This window comes from Gavia stellata, chromosome 8, assembly GCF_030936135.1.
Source record: "Gavia stellata isolate bGavSte3 chromosome 8, bGavSte3.hap2, whole genome shotgun sequence".
Lineage (NCBI taxonomy): Eukaryota > Metazoa > Chordata > Aves > Gaviiformes > Gaviidae > Gavia > Gavia stellata.
This window is the reverse complement of record NC_082601.1, coordinates 31,791,446-31,812,514: the sequence shown is the minus strand read 5'-3', so window position 1 is coordinate 31,812,514 and position 21,069 is coordinate 31,791,446. Positions and strand designations below refer to the sequence as shown.

General features: G+C 41.2%; 1 protein-coding gene across 1 annotated transcript in view; it reads right to left on the bottom strand.

Moving 5' to 3' along the window:
* The window catches only part of SATB2 (SATB homeobox 2), a 130,542-nt gene that overhangs the window by 89,728 nt on the left and 19,745 nt on the right, over window positions 1-21,069 (bottom strand). The window contains exon 2 of the mRNA XM_059820559.1: window positions 20,645-20,821. Coding sequence (XP_059676542.1) covers window positions 20,645-20,821 — 177 coding nt within the window. The remainder of the gene's footprint in view (window positions 1-20,644; window positions 20,822-21,069) is intronic.

Below are 21,069 nucleotides of genomic sequence, written 5' to 3'. Positions count from 1 at the left end.
TAATTAAAACAATATGGGGCGGGGGGGAGGGGGGAAGCGAGAATTCACAAAAACATTTGAGAAATGGCTCAAGTCAACTCAAAGCTGACTTGGTTTTGGCTGGGACTCCAGGCTCACGACAGCTTCAGCCTGCCAAAACAAATACAACCACCCGTTTCTTCCCAATGCTTTCACCCAGGGAGGGACCTGCTCCTTTGCTTTCCCCTGCTACGATAATGACATGCCTGCTAGGATTTGATTGGGGTTCCTATCCCTGCCTGCCGTTGAAACAATTATTATTTTGTTAATTGTGAGAAGAAAAGGACTTAAGCGGCACCTCAGACTGACATAATAACCAATAGCTTCCAGATAATTGTTATGTGCTGTAATTAAAATAACGCACATCATTTAGGTGAAAAGTTTAAAAATACCTTCGGGGAAAGTAGTTCAGGATATAATTCCACACAGGGAACCTGTATAATTTTGCTTGTAACCACAGAGGAAAAATGTAGAATTTAAGATAGAAATTATTCACTTAGCATGCAGAGTTTGTATAAAAAAGTGTATTCGTCTAATAAGAATGAATGTTGTGGGTGTAGTTACGATGTTTTATGCATATGTTTACCCATAAGGAATGACTGCACCATGTATGGAAAAGTAGTTTTCAATCAACCTTTTTTATATTTTTTAAATTATTTGATTGTCACGTTTATGAAGATAAGAAAAGCTGGTAAGTAGATAGAAAGCTCCCTTTCAAAGCACTCAGTCATCTATACCTAATCTCTGCACCAGTGACAATCAGAATACCCAGGTTTTCAAAACTCCTTAATTTTAGCCTTGAACATGAGATCATTTTAACTCAGGTAATGCAGTGAAAAACCTCTCAGCTGAAAACCAATAAACGTAACAAGAAAGAAGAATGCTGCACAAAATACTAGGAAAGACAGCGGATTCCAGTAAGTAATATTAAATGAGAAAAAATTTGGCTCAGCTTTTAATGATATTCCACAAGAAGTGCTTTCTTCTTCTAACACCGAGTTGAACTCTTGAATCACTACAAATGCCTTAGTCTAAGAGGTAGCTGGCAAACACAGTGGCATGAAAAGCATCTTGAATTAGACTTGGCCAGTTCCAGATGAGGATGCTGACTTGAGCTAGTTATAAACATTTTTACATTTCTCTTTTTTTTTTTTAATTCCCATTTGGGAAGCTGCTGGTCCCTCTCCCAAACATATCAAATTCAATCTGCAAGGCAGAAGCTTTGTTACATTCCATTCCATTCCTTGGATGCATTGGACAGTCTACTGCCTACTCAGGAACCCAAGGGGAACGTACAAAACGACACTCTCAATGGACTAAAACGAACTCTGGAAGTTTGACAGAACCACATATTTACCTTCATTCACCAGCACAACCACTGCAGCAAGCTGTACTAGTAGCAGACCCAAAGATGACTTCTTGAAGACAAATAGGCAGTGGCAAAACTGAGAAGACTCAAGAGTTCCTGAACTTTGATGTAGGTATTAATTCTAGGCAACTGCCATGTTCTTGCTGCCCGATTCTTAACGTGCACACAAGAGCAAACAGCAGATGGTCAATTCATAACACTGGCAATATTGGCACAATCAGCGCAGAGTCACTGACCTGTGCCCACATTCAGCCAGAAGTTGACTGATCAACTGAGATCAACCGAGCAAAGACCAAAGATGCTTGGAGAACACCTAAAGAAAGGACTTCACTCACCAGGTCAACTGAATAAGGCTCTTCATGGTCCGAGGTAACATATTTACAAAAACCATTTTTCTTCATATGTAGTGGTTTGATCTCTTTCTCCTTTTAAATCTGAATTTCTCTTTCAGATGTGGGAAGTGGGCGTTTTAGTCTTCATTTCCCCCCAAACATTATCAAAGGGCCGTAAGATAGTCCCACTTAAAAATGTAAGGAAATACTCTAATGAATAACTACTATAGATGTAAAGATATAGAACTGCCTGTTTTCAGCATTAAAAGCAAAAAATATTTCCAAGCAGCTTTTCTAATTGGACTAAAATATGCTAGGCAGCACCCAGATTATCAGTTCTGTTTCTGAAGCGTACTCTTCATCCTTTCATTGGAGATTTGAAGGAGGACACAACCACAGTAAGGTCAGAGGCATTAAGTAGTCAGGACACAGGGAAGAAAAAAATAAGGCAAGCAACATAAAAGAGCCTTGGGTTTTTTCTTTGTCTTGCAAATGAAGAAATGTACCATAGAAGTCTCCTACCTGCCTGACAGGTGCTTTGCACCTCCAGCAGTCAAGGAGCAAAAGGCACATTAGACAGCTGTAGGACTCCTATTTGGAAGAAGCCTAATGTTTCCTGTCCCAGTCCAAAGGCACTGATCCCAACAGGACAAGCTATCAAGCAGCTACTTGGGCCAGATCGGTGAGGTTAATGTTATTTACTTCTGTCAATTTAAGACCAAACTGTAAATGCTGATTCAGTCTTCTTACAGCTTTAACAACTCAAGCATGCAGGATGATGACCACCTTTGCAGGGCTAAGCTGCCGTTTACCACTAGTTAGAATTAAATAAAAGCAGAAAGACAGCTTTGGAAAACCTAAAGCACTTTCAAAAAATTACAGTCTGCTCCAAGACCTAACACAGTAATAGACTCTCACAGGAATAGCTATTTCCCTGACAAGATAGTGCAATAATGCAATTACTGCCATTTAATTAATTTATATTCTCAAAATCTGTCTCCTTACAATTTCGAAGTATTTCGCCTTAACATCGAGATAGGATTTTCTGCCCCAGTTTGCCATAGCAACCCCTGCAACAAATGGCAGCTGTCTATAGAAAGGGGGGGCTCTTTGAGCATGCATGCACGGTTTGGTATGGTTTGTTTTAAAGCAGGTCAGAGCACAATGGACCTTTTCTACTGTGTGGGATTGAACACCAAGAAATCTCACTTCAAGGGCTGCCACGCTCCTCTGCAAAATGAAATGACACTACTGCTAAGTCTGGATGTAATTACAGATATGAAAGGATGGCTGTGAAGGTTTGCCTGTATCTTCCTCTCCGTCCTATACTATAGATGTATTTGCCATACAGCTGTTAACAACCTGAACAAGTAACATGCAGCAGACTTAACATTTCCTTTCATTTCATTTTAAATGTTAGTATACAGTGGTGGCTGTTGAAGCACGTTTACCACTAAAGAATGAGACCTTTGTCTGTCCCTATTGCAGGCAGAACTCTCCCCTGCCTGCCCGTGCAGCCCCAGGCAAAAGCTATACCGGGAAGCCTTGACCTCCAGCCCAAGAAGGACACTTAGTAGGGCTAAGGGTAATCCCAACTCCTCCTTGTTCATCCAGTTTCTCGAGCTGTTTGAAGCAATCATTACCAACTCAGCTACATTTTGTGGTCATATTATAAAATGAATCATTGTTCAACAGTCCAAGATTGCTAAACTCATTTTATGTGTGGTTTCGAGTCGAGTCACTGGTTGCTCAGACCCCTCAGAGCTGTACTCCCTCCAGTCTAGTCGCAGCGGGGAAAGCGCTCGTCTTTGGCACTAGGCCGAACGTAGAATGGTGTAACAGAGCAGAATTTGGCCTCTAGTACTTGTTCTCACAAGCTCCCCATGAGCTAGCCAAGATTTTTTCAGCCACTTCCTTCTGAGGAGCTTTTACCTCAGAGAGTCTGTAGCTTTTGTGCAGTCTTAACATGACGACTTCTGGGAATTGAAATATCTACCACCCCTTTTGAGGTACTCCGATTACACCCTCCCAAGCGTAACTTCTCACTACATGTTCCCATAGGCACAATTTCTGTTTTAAGAGAGCCTGTGGAATATTTGATGTTGGGATTTGGAAGGAGTGAATGAATGCTCCATTATACACCCTGGTGGTACAGCAGTGGTTGCTCTGAAGTTTTACAATGCAGCGTACTGCTGTAATGACATCATATGACATCATAAATCTCCCACAATTTCTAAAGCTTCTGATGAATGTTCCTACATAACCACCTTGTTAATAAATGAAAAAAAAAGTTAATCAAAGAAAAATATTGTGCATTTGTGCACTACTTAAAAGTCTACAGACAAGTACTAACCACCTTATGCTTTAAAAACAAAACTCTTTACCTTAAGTTCCAAAGAAAAGAAGGCACCACCTTGATTTATGGATGCAGTTAGACAGGGAGCCCTGATTTTACTTGAAAATCTCACAAAGAAAACTCCTCTGCAAAAATATATGAATCTTAATTTCAAGTAATATTTCTAACAAGTTCTCTGAAAATAAAAAGTTACTGTATTTCTCTTATTACATCCGTGATATTTCAACCACAAATATTCCAAGTTAACAAAAATTTTCCCCTTCTTTTAAAACCTTCCTATATACACATACATATTAGTCAAGCTAAAGACCAACTTCTCAATCCTTGCCAAAAAGGTGGCTATTTCCCATCCCCACTTTCAGTCAAACACACACACACAACTACAGCAACACCACAGCCTACTGTAAGGCTCCTAACCTCAGGCTTCACGTGTCTCCCTACTCTCTGCAGCTTTCTCCTTCCTCCAGTCTTAAGAAAAGCACTTGAAACCAGGTCAAATCTTACATATACTAAGCCAAACATGCCTCCTCACATTCAGTCTCAGAGCTCCCACGCTTCTGTCCTCTGAGGACACAGGTCATCTTTCTCCATGACTCTGCAGAGGTAGAAGGATTCCTATGGGTAATTTCTATTTTGTTGTCCCAGGCTAAGTCACTGTCTCTCAGGTATTCACATAAGCAAGCAAGAACCTAAACCCAAGCTTCTACTATATATTATAAAAAATAATCAAATTACTCTGAAGATCATTAAACAAAAAATATCATGCAAATGTATGGCTTTCATATAAGGAAAAACACTACGTAGTAAAATGGCTTTGGCCTATCCCTCCTGTAGCTAAATAACTCACTCCAGAATAGCTGTATTGAGTTTGGTTTTCCGTATTAGGACACAGCTGAAAAATTACGTGGATGGAACACCCCAAACAAGCTCTTTGCAAACAATCAACAGTGGTTACTGATCCTATAGATAAATGTATCTGAAGCTGTGTTACCTGTGCTCCCAACCTGCCTCCCAAAAATTATTTACTTCTTCACATGAAACAAGTTTGAAATGTAGCTTGAGATACGTCTGGAAGTAAAAATTATGTTTCAACCTCTGTCCTCAACTGCATCAGTGGAAATCGAAAACTCCACTGACTTCAGAAGCATTTAAGTTTATTTACACTGCTGTAACTTAAAACATGGCTTAATTTTCTTGTAAAGAATCCCTTGGTGAAGCTACAGCACCAACAATTATGAACACTAACAGTATTGTGTGTGCTGATTCTGGACTCTCCATCACACAACTGGATGCCCGTTTAACTTTTGCATTTCGCTTCTCCTTTAGACCGAGACAAACCTTTCTAGTTCTATTTGTGGCATTACTACAGTAGTACCAGAACACTGCATTTAAGTTTCCACCATTGCAAGGAATATTTGACTCTGAGATATGCACCTTACACTTAAGTTTTAAGAGGTCAGGACATTATCTCTACTACTACCAGCTTTTTCACTTCTGTTCGTAATTCTTCCTACCAAGGAAGCAAAGCCCCAAATGAAATTGTCAGCCTAGACTCCTCCCAGCTTATACAGCTATGTTCAGTGTGTAGTTCCCGCTTTGGCATCTCTCTTCCTTTCCCATCTCTCTCTTCACAGGACACCTGACGGAAAGAACCGCTTTTTCATAACTGTCACTAAACTCTGTTAGTTCTCTTAAGTCACTTTCAGTCCCAGTTTCTGTCATTCCCTATGCTGTTCTGCCAGAACATCAGTAAGACGCTAAATAGTACATGTAGTTTCAGGGAAATATCTAATCTGCGATTTTTGCAAGTTCAGATTGCTGCACTGCCGATAGTAGGAATGGGATAATAAGATATTACTCAGTACTGAAATCCTCTTTTTTCTGGGAAGAATTAGAAAACATATGAACTGTCCTATAATATTCAGTGGTTTGCTGAGCATGACTATGGTCCAGCCACATGCCATAGTGTATATATAGCCTTACAAATTTATAACATACTGAGGTTTCTGCTTAATTTAAATCTGCTACTGAATTCTAATATCTAGTTCTCTCGTTTCCCCATCTCCACACATCCCCCACCGGCACTCAGTGCCAAAGGCTCAGAAATAACGAAAGGGACAGAGGAGGCCCCGGGTGTGTTTGAAACCAACACAGACCCACGTACCGTCACACTGTCACTTGCCTGCACACCCGCAAAGTAATGCACTTCAGAGAGCAATGCCGTATCCCAAAGTTACCAATCAGCTTCTTTTTGTTCCCAGCAAATTAAAATGCTTGGATTCTTTTCTATCCCATGTTCTTATGCCAAGGACAGGATCACCCTCACAAGCTTCTGACGGAATCCTCTAAGATATTATTTTTTATCTCTACAAATTAATTTTTTAAAGAGAAGCTGAAGCTCCTCTCAACAAGAGCCCCAGAAGTATGGGGAAGAAAATGAAAATGTCAAGAATTAACAATGCTAGATATTATACTCCCACACAGGGTTAATTTTGTTCCAGAATAGCATGCAGAAGTCTGTCCCACCCATCAGATGAGCTACTATACTTCTATTAGCATTCTGGCACCTCCTTCTGTACAAACGTAGCCCTTTTTCTATAAAGCATGTTATATGAAAGACTTAATCCAGCAAGCATGGAAATAAGGGGCTTTTTTTGCTTTCAGATTTAAACTCGTCACTCTTTATATCAGACAGCATCTTCTTCCCCCTAAATACTACCTCACACAACTAGCTGGATGTGAAAAGCCATTCACTAGGTGTATGAGATCAGGGGAAAGCAGGACAAGCCTTCCTCTACACAGAAGTTGCTACAAATCAAGACCTGACTCAATGGGGCTAACGATCCATGCCAAAATTATATATATATTTCACCTTTCTTCCTGTGAAGCTACAAACTGTACCTTGCAACTGCTCTGGGAAAATAACTGCAGGTTTTGTAAAAGACAAATGCTATGTTGATGTAAGAAGTTATTCTGTCATAAACCAATTTACATTTTGTATCTAAAAACACGTGGACTAGGGGCTTCCTATCTACTACAGGATATGTACATGACAGCTACATTGCTCCAAATGCAAATTTAGCTACACATCTTGCCATACAGCATATAGGATGGTTTTATTAGTCCTAAATACAGTTCAATTAACAGCAGCTTGCATCCATACCCAGTTCCTGGATATATGGCCAGATAAAATCTAGACAAAATGCTAAGCACTCAAAGGAAAACAAAGTACACACTGTCTATTAATTGCATGGGAGTTAGCACTGCCATCATGTAATCCTTGGTGAAAACATGATTTTTTTTTTTAATTTATTGCGATCTGTTAAAAGTCATTCCGTTTAAACAGCATTGCACAATTTGCAGACAACTGAATCTGTGAAAAAAGCCTTATGGCTTTGTGTCAGGTCTTTCCACATTATTATGATGCAAAGGCTACATAAATCTATCTCCTTCTAATCCTGGATTTTTTAAAATATCAAGACACTGGGGTTTTTTTCCATCTGCAGATAAGATTTCTCCATCTCCCTCACATTTACATGCAAAACCAGAGTTTGTGCACAGGAGACACAGATAGAAAAAAGAATTCAGTGGAAGCCTTGAAGATGTTTGATGCAAATTTTGTCCTGTAACAGCCCCTCCTTCCACAAAATCCACATTGCGACCACGGGGCACCACAGTGCCATGTTACTACTACAGCTGTATCTGCAACTCCATCCCAGCCTCACTTCAACAAGAAGGGGAAGGAGAAGAGTGGGACAGGGGAGTTGCTGTACCTCGGTGAGATGACCAGAGGTGCTTACTACACTACCAAAAAAAAACACCCAACCCCACACTGCTGTCCCTCACAGAGACATGACATCACTATTACAAACAGCATAGAAACACTTGCCCTCTTGGCTGTCTCTCTTTTTTGCTTTCTCCCTCCCCACACACTCCCAATTGTAAAGTACAAAAAGTCCTTACAAAATGAAAATTTACTACAGAGCTACAGAAAGGTAAGGGAAAAAAATCTCATGGTTTTATGATAACAAAAATATTCCTTAACTTTGTTATTGAGATCACTTTTGATTATTAGGCATAAATGTTTTTTTAAAGCGTAATGCACATTTCACCACAAATGCTGCCGTTTTCCTCTCATCACTCCTATTACTCAAACTAGACCATGGAAGCTCTCTAGCTAAAAATCATTACACTTCTTTCCTATTTGCTTTTATGAAGTCACATACTACCCTTTTGGCCCCCTTCTAAAAAAAAAAAAATCATAAATGCACACATACGTTGGGATTTAGACAATTTGGCACTGGTCTTTTAGTAGCTGGGAATAACAATCAGCTTAACAGAAGCAGCTTTGTATCCATAAACTTCATAACAAAAGTACTTCTGGATAAATAAAATACCTTCTCTATTATACAATACCAAACTAATCCTTGTGATAAATTTATTAATTCAACCCTCGAAAGGTCACTAGAAAATTAATTTGTTCCTTTATGAACAATATACTTGCACTAAATAACGTAACAGGGTTTAATCTAATCTGGTTAGGTAGACATTCAGTAACATTAGAACAGCCTTGGCACCAACACTGACACAATTCAGTAAAAAAATGGTAAATTTACTATAAACCATTTTAAATTTTCAATGACAGAATCAAATTCCATGGAGAGTAGTTACAAAAGACAAATCTTTAATAATTGCCAGCTTCTACTAAATGTTGCTGTCTACTGGTAAATACCCAGCTGTTTCCAAAGGAGAATACCTACTGGTTGTGCTGTAGGGGCAAGAAGGGGGAATTGTTCAAGACTCCTCCGGAAGTCCCCAGGAAGGAAGGAAATCCTAACTCCGCAGCACCACGGCATCCCCTTGGGTTACGCTGCACTAACAGGGCCACGGCAGGACCTACATCTCCCTGTACATCAGGGAAATGCCCACCTCCAGCACACTGTCCTATACGTCAACTGTGCTTCCCCACTAGAAACCGGACCTGTAATCCTTTGCCTGCGTGCTTTAGTCTAGACTGTGGCATCTCTTACACAGCTGGAAACTACCATTTTACATACAGCGAGTCACCTTTTCCGCAGATAAAGCACGCTTTTGAAATCAACAGGTCTTTCCTCTGCGAACAGAAGTTCCATGTTTGATCCAAGAGGTAGATCCCACTGCTTCTATGAATGCATATAAACCGTATTTCCTTTGGAACAGATTTATCCCATTCTGCATAGGGCTTTATTTTATGGGTGGGACTGTTTTTTGTTGATTTGGGTTTCTTCGTTTCATGGTAATTAGCTGTAAAACACCTTAAGATGCATTGCTAGAACAACTGCTCGACAAACAGCACTTTGTATCTTATTGTAAAATATTCAGATGCTCAACCCAAACAAATGGTATCTGTAATAAAAATACTGCCATATATCTTCATTTGTACTAGAACAAATCAGTTTTATTTGTTCATTCTGCATTTTAGTGTCATAGGTCTCTTAGAAAAGATAATTTATAATTCCTTATGCAATTAGATATGAAATTAAGTCATCTTACTCTGCAGAAGAATTTATAATAAAGAGACCAGGTTCAACCAGTTCCACTGAAAATATTTTGATAGCGTCAAAAAAGACAGCATAAAAATCTTTAGTGTTTTAACAAATTAACACATGCCTTTTGGGTAAAGTACTGTACATGCTGTTAATCTTTTAATTAGGTTCTCAATTTCACATACACATTTATGGTGGGGGGGATTTTTAGTGATCAGAAAATGTAAATGCAGGGTGTTGCTCTGCTCTTTTAGCAGAAATATCAGGAAAAAAAATAAGAACTAGTATGTGTAGACCGCTATTTAAAAGCTCCACAGTAAAATATTAATAAATCCTTGTGAATATTACCAACAAAATACCATTCTCCATTCTTTTAAGCAAACAAATAAAGCTTTCAGATTGAGAAAAAAAAGACTTGTTCTCCACGCTCAAGCCACAGAAAAAGAAACTTTTATGTTCGTGATGCATGTAGTTTTTAGACCCATCATCAACATTTAAAAATACGTAATTGATGCTATCTATATAAATGGATACATAAATAGTGACGTTTGAAACATATTCTACGGTAGCATTTCACAAAATGCCAATGTTCTCATGCTGACTGCCACACAATTCTGCCTAAACATCTCCTTCCAGGATCTTGAAAAGATGTAACAGTATCTATAGCTCATTATTTGATACATTCTTTTCCTCAAGCATTTGGTCCAGCCTCAGTTTCAACACAAGATAAACACTTCCCCCCCCCCCCCCCCGACTATTTCATAGATTCTATAGCTGGTGCCGAAAAAAAACCTACTCAGAAAGGCAGACAAATTGCCATCAGTTAACGATCCCTATGCCAAGGGACATTTTTAGCATGGAGTTGTCACTGTGAAAGTAGGAACGATCTACTAGCTATCCCACATAATGATTTTTGTTAGAAAAAGGAAAAAGGCCAAAATGTGGCTAAGCAGCAAATATATTATAAAAACAAAGTATGAAAGCAATTTAGCTAAGAATCCTGACTGGCACACACATTCTCCTCCTAGCTTGCTTGTTTGAATTTAACTCTTTATTGGTAAATGTGGAAACAGCCAGGTGAAGTCAAAGATGCTGCACATACAAAACTGGGGAGTGAAAACAGAATAAAATACAGACCCCAGATCCCAGGATTACTATAGCTTTATTGTTTAACTGAGAGCTACTTCATCCTAGAAGAATTATTTTTCTGTTGGAATAAAGTTGAAAGTAAAATCACCCATAATTACCCAGTGAAAAATACCCCAGCCTCATAGCATTCAACTTGATGCAATGCCTTTTTTTAATCACACCTGTATAAACATTTATTTTTTTAAGTTGACTGAATAAATCAAAGGTATTCACTGGCCAAAAGGACGACAGAGTACGAGCGATTCTCCGTAAGCCCTGCATCAGTATGGAGAGGAAGAGACACCCACCCCGAATAACCAAGTAGCTCAGTGGACAGGAGGAGGACATACACACCTGCTTCTCTCAGCCACAGCTTAAATTTGAACCTTCATCAGTACTCTTGGAGTGAGTTTCCAGTGAGCAGGATAGTAGGCAAAAGGAGGTCACTAATAGCATTGTCTTTTGCTCATCCTTTTCCATTCTGTAAATGTAGCCATTTAATCTCCCGCAGAACCCCGATGGCAAACAAGGCAGGAGGGCAGATTGCCCTTGTAAAATTCAACCGGTATGAAAAGATGCAAACATCAAATACAGTTGCTGATTGACAGATTCATTTATATTCCAGTAAGGGCCAAGAGAATTAAAGCTGGGTGCCTTCTACAATGCTCACACGTGGCCGTGAGAAACCATCCAAACTGACCCTTGTTGTCAATGCCAGAAGGATCTTTCCTAAAGAGACGATCAGACACAGAACATGCGTCAGTGTGTTTGTCCCCTCTTCTTTTTTCTTTTTAAACCAGGAAACACTTTCCATTTATCCTCTTTAAGTTTTCTCCCCTTACTTTGCTAGGTTTTCAGTTTCAAAACAAACTGGTTTTCATGCTTAGCTTGTCTGTGTGGTTAAAGGAGACTGAGAAGTACCGCCTTACACCATGAGCTTGCAAGAGACTCCACAGCCAGCACCGTGGCTCTCCACATGCTCAAAACAATTCCCCGTCACACGTGCCACGAGATCCAGACCGGGGCACTGATGATAAATGGACTTCGGACAGACCAGGCAGCAGAAAGAGCTCTGCTTTCTCCCCAGCAGCATATCCATTACAAATGCTGCATAGGGGAACCTCCGTCCAAGGCAAACCAGAGATCCTAAAAGTTGGGATATGCTTCCCAATCAGCAGAAGCCAATCTGGGGAATGAGCCCTGCCTCTGCTAGGTTACAGGAAAGAAGGGGCTGGAGGTGAGCCCGGCTTTGCACCCCTGTGGTGAGGGCAGATGGGGCAAGGCAATCTGCAGCTGGGGCAAAAGGCATCTCCTTGTGCTGCAGGGTTAAAATGCTACTTCCCTTAACTAGAGCAGGGACTGGAAACAATCTCAGCAGACAAGAATGTCTGAAAAAAAAAAAAAGGGAGCAAAAAAAGCTACCCTAACTTGTGTTAACCACCACCAGGCTTTGCTCTCCTCACATACTACTGAATGTTTAAATATTTAGCTTGTTAGCTAACAGGCTGCTAACTGCACCTCATTTTCCTTCTCTGGACAGGGGAAGACCTAGTCTAACCTGGTTTATTCCCATTTTTAAATACAGCACTGCTTCATTATCAGATTCATGCAAGAAAAAGACAACAAAATTTTATTTTAAATTAAAATTAATAAAGACCATTTCCCAATTTTCCTCAAAAATACCAGTGGTTCCTGGGCTTGTGGGCTTAGCTGAGAGGTTGGGAAGGGGGCCAAGAAAAATCAAAATTTATTATATGCTGGTCGAAGTTTTTAATTGAGTACGCACAGGCCTTTCAGAGTGAACTTGATTTTTATTTTACCCCAAACTACTATAAGAGTTGCTGTGACACAAAAAAGCCTGTGGCTCAATTTCCCCAGCGTTTCTTCATTGGTTTATAAAGCTGGCAGAATATGTGAAAATCTTTCCTTGAAGAGTGCGAAGCTTGAAGGAACTTCTGTCCTGCAGCGTTATCTTTTTATACACAGCCTGCAACGTAAAGTGAATGGAAAGCGCTAAAGAATACAGCCCTCATCAAAGAGAAGCACCGATTTGCTGTTATGGCCTCAGCAGTATTTCTCAGGAACAAAGGGGGAGAGAGAGGAACAAAAGGTTTAATGATTTCTACCCATAGCACAGTCTGAGTTTGATCCATTATGACTGTGGAACAAACAAATGACACACACACCACTGCAACAAGTCCACTAGAGCCCCTGGAGCCATCACCAAAACATGATGTGTTTCAAAGCACTTGGCCTCAAACTCCCATCGCAGGTATGTGAAGTCTCACAGACATGCAGGGAAGGAAGAAAAGGTGTTCCACTGGGACAGCCAAAGCCTGCTCTGCCCACTCTGCTTCCTTCTTTCCCCCCTGCCTCCTCTCCTGCTTACCAGCGGTGCTGTGCTCAGTCACAAACCACAAACGAGACAGAAAGCAGCCGTCAGAAGTGCTAGGCTGTTCCAGGCTACCTTTGGTTACCCTTCTTTAAGCTGTTCAAACACTAATAAATTACCCATTTACTTATACTACCCAGATGTTTGCCATCTAGAAAAATAGATTATTATTTGCAGAAGGTTTTGTTCCATCACAAGAATCCTGTAAATAATATATTGGGATCAGAAAGCCAATACCACGTGACAACTTCTACACACACCAGCACAGGGGAGTGGCGGGGAAGAAAAGGAAAAAGACACTTCCTGACCACTGGTTAGAAGTTAAGAATTTTCACAGTGAGCTTATCGAAGAATTGAGTATTCACTAGAGTTCATGCTGTTGGGATAATGAGGTTACTTAAAATAACGCTACAGATGGAGAATGAGGGTGACAAGTAACCTGAAAGGTTGGATTTTGATCTTTTGTTTCCATATATATATTATACTTTTATATAAATATATATTTTGTATGTGTGCGTAGATGTATAAAATGTGTATTTATATTCTAGATAAAACTATAAATATATATGTATTTATACATATAAATTGAAACATTAAATATATTCCATTTTTATATATATAAATACAACATCCCAACATTTCTTTATATGTCACATTTTCCACAAAAAAAACCCCACACTCATTTTAGTAAACCCTGCAAATATAAGCAGCCTCAATCCCTACCTCTTCTTTTATTTTTTACATAAGGTTTCTTCAGAGTTCCAAGCAACACTTAAAGAGAACTCTGGGGCTTTAATTGAAATGGCATGAGATACTGAACCTTTAACAACAGTGTCTTTCAAACCCTGTGTCCATTATGCACTGAAATGCCTATCAGAAAAACAAAGAAGGAAGAGGTTTTCAGCATTCTCATTAAATTCTGACTTTTTCTCATGGTTCCTGTAATTGAGTTTCACTTACAGTTGTCATGAAGTTTTGCAAGGTAGACAAAACAGCGATTTGCTGGTAAATGTCTGTATGTAGGGAGGGAAATAAATATTTGAGAAGTACTCAGCCCACTTTCTTCAAACATCAGGGAGAAAGACAAAGAATACAACTCAAGCGATCTACAATTCAAGAAGGAGCAGCTTTTACAAGGAAAACTTTGAGCTGGATGGCTGAGTATCGCTGCAAGAAATCCAGTCTGTTTAGCAATCCCAGACAAGTTGCCATGAAATTGCGTGTCAGGGTTTATTGCAAGGTGTCCATTTGAGTCATACCCCTCACACATATTACTGTTAAATGATTTGATTTGGGTCTTTTACAATTTCACCTGCAAAACTGGAGAGAAGAAAGAAGAGCTCACCTATAAGAAGCGTCTGCAATAGAAGCAAGGGGCGCAAAAGGGGATTACTAAGGTAAGGAGCTGTTAATTATAGATGGAGTAAGACCAAACTGCTGAAAGGAGCTCTGAAAGGGCTGGGTTGGTTTCTTTCATTTGTTTTGGGGTGGATCTGTTTTGTTTTGTTTTAAGACGCATTGGTTTACCAGGGTGATCATACTCTGTAGCAAAAGGATTTGAGCCGAGAGAAATACAGCAACTCTACACGGACTGACAACTCTGTTAGGTGAGACTACTATGCTATCTCTGTAAAGACGAAAAAGAAAAAAGTAGCAGCCAACAGTGACAGAGCAAGGAAATTACCCAGCATTTAGTTTGTCGATCACTGCGTTGTCTTGTCATTTAAGTCATTATATCACCAGTGTCTCTCCTATTCATTAAAGCCAGTATAATACTTATTAAAAGGTCTTTGATCACATGAACAGGGAGCCACAGCTTAGATATACAAATGACACTGGGCACTTGGCTGAGGAGTCAGAAGATCCCAGATTATAGCACCCTTGTAATTTATTGCACATTATTCACAGGGGAAACCTGAACCCAGGTTTCCTCATTTTTCCCCCACTGCTACCTTGCACTTGTGTTAAAATAGCATATCTGGCCATATTTTCCCAGCTACAGCAAACTTAGCTGTATACATCAAGCACAGCTTAGCAGGTACTTTTACTGTACCTTTCTTGATACAGAAATATAAAAGCAGCTTGTGCATGTTCAATACAACCCCCAGCTGGTATGTTCTGCCTTTACCTGACATTCAATTGGAAGCTGTTGTGGTTCTGGAGACAGCACAGATGGGAATAGTTCACAGGATCTTGCCCTACTAATCATCCGCGCAGGTCCTTCCAGTTGCCCCAGAGCCCCACCCTCTTGCACCAGCTTAGGCAAATCCATTCCCTCATGGGTATTTACACCCTTCAAATATTTGTACACGTGGTTATAATCCTGTAAGTGGCAAGATGGTCATACTGGTCTCACAAAGGCTAGCCAGAGAGAAGGAGCCCAGCATTCGGGCTGCCACATTCTCACACACAGCAGCCTGGGGTTTGGACCGACATGTTGAACGTCACCGTATCAAACAGATCTGGTCTTTGCTTTGAAATACTATTTAAATGCAGGCCACAAGTACAAGAGGCCTCCAATTAACAGCAGAGAGCAGGGCTGAGCTCACATCGATTAGACCCTTGAGGGAAATGAACACACTTGCAGTCTGGGTTCCTTCCTGCCCCAGCCACGTGCACTATGGATCCAGCGGAGAGCCCTTACATGTCTGTGCCTTGGATTCCTTGCTATACAGTCAGGAGAGCCACCTTTCTCTCTTGCTGCAGCTCACTGCAAGGACAGCTCCACTAGTGCTCCAGAGCGCAGTGCTCTGCAGAAGCACCAAAGTCAAGTCAAGCCTGTCTTACAACGTCCCGTGGCTGCAAGCAACATCAGAGCCTCACAGGCGTGGCAGCTGGAGGAGGACAGTTGGTCCTGAGATACACCTCTGGGTCTCATGACATTAGGGCCCCATCAGCTACTCTGGCCAGGCAGTGACTGGCAGCAACAAAATTCTCCTCTTCCCCACTCCAGTCGTGCAAGGCTGACAGGGCCGGTGCTGTCTGACCTCAGCTCGCTAAGTCACCATCCCCACAGAGCATCACTCTCCTCTGTGCCCAGCTATTGCAACTCCACATGGCAAGGCAAGATACTTAAACCTTTTCTGTTTCTCATTCTTGTCTTACACCTTCCCCACTGACCACTGCCAGCCTCTCCTGCCAGCCTTCCACTCCAACCAGCCACCTCCAGCTCTCTGAGCCATAAGGCTTCCCACTCTTCAGTCAGTACACAGTGCTAGAAGAAACCAGACAGCATGAAGAGGGGCCTCCAAGGCATTAACAGAAGGCACTGCCTCTTGCAGCAGCTCTGCTCATGGTAATACATTGCTTAAGAACCAGGGCTTGACAATTTCTACAGTGACAGGGATGGGAAAGATCTGATGTTTCTTGCACTCTGTGTTAACTTCCCGACGCTGTTTTCTCACCCCTCCTTCTGCTCCACTTGGCATCTCAGCACCGTTTCACTCTTCCGTACACTCCTTTCCTTGTGGTGGCCACACACAGCAACTAACCCAAGCAACTGCTTTGCCAGTGCCCGGCTAAAGCTGCCCACAAACAGCAGTCAGGGGAGGCCCTCCACACTGCCCTGCCAACGCACCTAGCAGAAGCACCTGGGAGGAGAAGGCAAACTCCATTTTGATGGCCCATCCAGCTTTGTGAGCTTTTGCAGACAATGTGCACCAGTTCTGTGTATACAGCTAACAAGGAACTGGTCAAAAGAAAAATATATATACATATATCCACAAGAAATCTCACTATTTTCTTTTTCATATGGATTCTAAGAAAGTAGAACTTGCTAAAAGCGTCAGACTAGCACTGCTTTTCCTCCACCCCACACTGAAGAGGGAATCAGCTTTCACAGCAGGTCCCAAAGCTGCAGGACTGCACAAAAGGTACTCCAGATTGCAGCTACTTTCATACTACTTTGGTCCCTCGCTCAGCACTATATGCTATATATAGTCCCTACCAGTTCCCTTCTCTTGCATAGCCCAGTTAAAATACCCCACCCAAAAAAAAAAAAAAAAATTAAAAAAAAAATTTAAATATTGTATCAGGGCATGTAAATTTTATTAAACTACAAATAGAACAGGTGCCCCTTTAAAGTATGGCTCTTTTCCTCTCCAGAAGGCACATGTAGCAGGTTCCCTAGTGTCAGGTGTAGACTCAAGCGATGAAAGAAAAATACATAAATGTTTATTAAACCTTTGTTGCCATTCACACCACCAACTTTCACACCCCAGTGCCAAGCTGTTAACAAATTCCCATGCTGTTCCAGAAGACTTTTCACAGCTCCTGTCAGAAAAGGGAAGTTTCACGAGGGCAGCACTCACTGGAAAAGTCTCTGCTCTCGCCACCATCAACAAAAAATGTTCACAACCAGCTGTTTGTGGAATAAACAGGTCCTGCCCAAACTGTGGGAATAAAGAGCTTCTTCCAGTGAGGCATGGGGCCACCTTCATGTATACCTCCCGATAGATATTTGTCTCAAGATTATTTATGCTAAGACTTCTCAATTTACCTAATGACCAGGACTAAAAATTAGCCATGATAAGCCAAGTGACCATGAGCCGGTACATGAGGCTCCAGGCCAGGTGGCAGCTGTGTGTGCAGGCTACAGCCCGTATGCTCGGACACGGCGTCACCTCCTTGGGGAGCTCTGCAGCTCTCGGCTGCTGCCCAGGGCACACAGACAGACCCCTTTGGGAGGCAACGCACCGCCTACCCCTCCGTGCCACGTTTCCTTTCTGGCACCCAGACTCTGTGCCGTGCTGCCGTACAGCTGGCAAGTGTGAGGCAGGGCCCTACATGCAAGGCACACACCGCCTGCTCGAGCCTCAGCAGGTCTGTAGAAGTGCCATGCTGAACTGCAGCGAAGGCGGTGTGAAATTGCACAGCAATTCTCTCTGCTGCCACAACTCCTCTTTTCCCCCACAACTAGCTCTTTTATCTGCCACTGGAGACCCTGTTCTAAAAGGAACAGGCAAAGGCAAGACATTTCCCACAAGATGAAATGAACATTGCTGCTGCTCTCAGAGTCATCCAAAACAAGAGGGGGGCGAAACGAAACACTTTCCCAACTCAAAAGGTGACAATTATTACACGCTACATTACAGCTTAGACAGCCTTTACAATACAAAAGCTTTGACAAGCTCACGTTTACTCTGTCCCTGGAGGACATGGGGACACCTACTCATGTCAGTGTTTTGCACAGCACGTTGCTCAAAGCTTTACCATTTTGAAAAATGCACCTGAGGATCTTCAACTTCTCATGCAGATCCTGTAATTCAGCTGATCATAAAGCATAAAGAAGAACTAAGTGACTGTTTATCAATGTATATTGCTAAATGAAATAAATCCTAAGCACTAGGACAGAAGCAGACTTTTCCTACAACCAAAATTAATAGCTTTTTCTCTTTTTAATATCAGAAAATTGTGTTCCCAAATAAATCCTTATATCAACAATTTAGCAGCATGGTTCTGTCAACTCTAGTTGACAGATTATAGCCCAATATTCTATAAATCTTGTCATTAATCTAAACAATCTCAGAGATCTATTAGCACTCTGTCTCTGCCTGTACCTCATCTCTCAGCTTGCAGACAGCTAGCACAGAAGCAAGATACTACAGCACATGCTGCATACTTCAGCTTCATATCTTAAAATCAGCATGACCTGCGGTATTTGCCCAGGATGCATAAAAGCCTTTGGAGAACTGGTCCTTTGGTGTGAAGGTAAATAAACTGACCAAGTAAGAGGTTTGTTGGCTGACAGATCTTTAAGGTATTTTCTGTAGTTTCCAAATATTATACCATCTGATGTTTCCTAGTGGAAGGTAACTGCTGCCTTAAAGACAAAAATGCTGAAGTCTTTTCTTTTAGACTAATTACAACAATTACAGATTCAACTTTCATTTTCTAGACGAGTTATTCGAGCAACACATCGAGCGACAGATTAGTATCTGTACCTGCTCATCGTCAAAGCCTGTAGTTCAAAAATGCAGTGGCTCTTTCCTCCCTGCACAGTGACTAATTTCCTTCATGAGTCAATCTGTCTCTCCTCCTTGCTATTCTCACAACAGAGAGATGCTGCAAAAGCAAGGTTCCCCCAAGTGAGATGCTCAGCCAGTGTGGATCACTGCACTGAATGGCATGCCTCCTTGGAGCAGGTTTCTTGCAAAGCCCATTCCCCTTCGTAAGTGCCAAGAATCAAATCTTGGCCACCTAATGCAGCGTGTTCCACATGTTAGCTCGCAACACGTTGAGCAACTGTGTTAACTGAGATGGATAGTGCTGTCAAACAGGAAGCTGGCTCACCAGGATGGAAACAGTGGGATATGCTGACCTTTTACCTTCAGGAAAAAAAGCATCCCTAAAATGACATGAAATGTTTCATATTAAAAAACAAAACAACTACCTTCTCATAGAGCTTTTATTACCATATTGTGTAAATAAACACAAGTGCATGAGCTCTGCCTGTATGCAGAACCTGAGCCCCTTTCACAGAGCAGAGGCTGACAGAGGAAATGAATCATTATCACCCTGCTTGGAAAGAAGTTTGTACAAGGAGTGCTGTGCTATTAACCACTGCCTGGAACTCCTGGATTCAACATCACTGCTGCTCCCTCTGTTCGCACATACAAATACCTAGCTATACAAAACAACTAAAACCAACAGATAAAATCCAAATCCCCAGGCAAAGCTTCTGTTAAACTACTCTAAACATGCACAGGCTTTACCGATGACATGGAGATGAAAATGAAACTTATACAGGCTTCTCATCCAAAAGAATAAGCACTGAAACCTGTTTAGTATAAAAAAGCCTCTTGAAATGCAAAGTTCATTCTGGAAAGATTTTTCCCAACCCACCACCTCCTGCCTGTCTCCCTCAAGATTAGATTTTAGGTTTGGTTTTTTCAAGCTGATATTTTGCGTAGAGAGAGGAAAGCTTTGTTTGTTTTAAGATTTCGCTGCTACTGGAGAATCATCTGTAAATGGAAGGGACTGTAGAGCTTTACAAAGGGCTTTGCAGCAATATAATAGGTAAGTGAAAACAGAAATCAGCCTGTATGTTGAGCATTACAACTACTGGCCACAAAGACAGTGTGTATATATATAACCATTATATACCATGTATGATGTATGATTTTAAAAATGAAAGATTATAATATGCTTTTCAAAATGGCCCTGATACAAAGAGAAATACTAGATACCATCTAGCTGTACACCTAGAGGTTCTATCCAGCTCTTCTGTGCCGACTTCCTCGAAGCAGCAACCTGCCTCACGGTACAGAACAAATGTGTCATGAATATGCTGACTGATCATTATCACCATATTTCACACTTCAACAAGATCCAGCTAATGCTTTCTAGGCAGGCTAACAAGGTAGGGCTTGTTGTACACCTAGTTTAAGATTGAGCAATCAACACAACTGATATAACCACTTCCAAGATTTGCCACCAATTTTCTTGCTTTCTCCTTACATCGAACAACCTCAGGTGCTGTCTTTTGCCAGTGCAGAGAAGAGGGAAAAGAACTTTACTGAATACCTTGTGCCTGAGCTGCAGAACTGTGGGAATACCCCAGAGCCAGGAGCGCTGTCTCCACCAGCTGGCTAAAGAGCACATCTTTGCGAACCAGAACGAACTCAGCATGCTCTTCTCGATTATCGTATTCAAGAGAGGCGTCCGACTGCTCCACCACACAAAAGACTGGAATCATCAAACCTAGATGAAAAGAAAAAAAAAACAAACAACAAAACATCAATAAGAGAGGAACAAGAAGTGTGTCATACAACTGTGATTAAAGCTGTGAATTAAAACACCTCCTAGAAGGCTCATCTTAAGTGGAAATCTGCCTTTCTTCCCTGTGGGATAGCTTTTGTTTTCTTTCCAAGGGAAATACTGAAGTCTCATCACTTGACTCATTTAAAAACCACACTAAAAGCTCCAGAGAATACAATTCAGGAACAGAA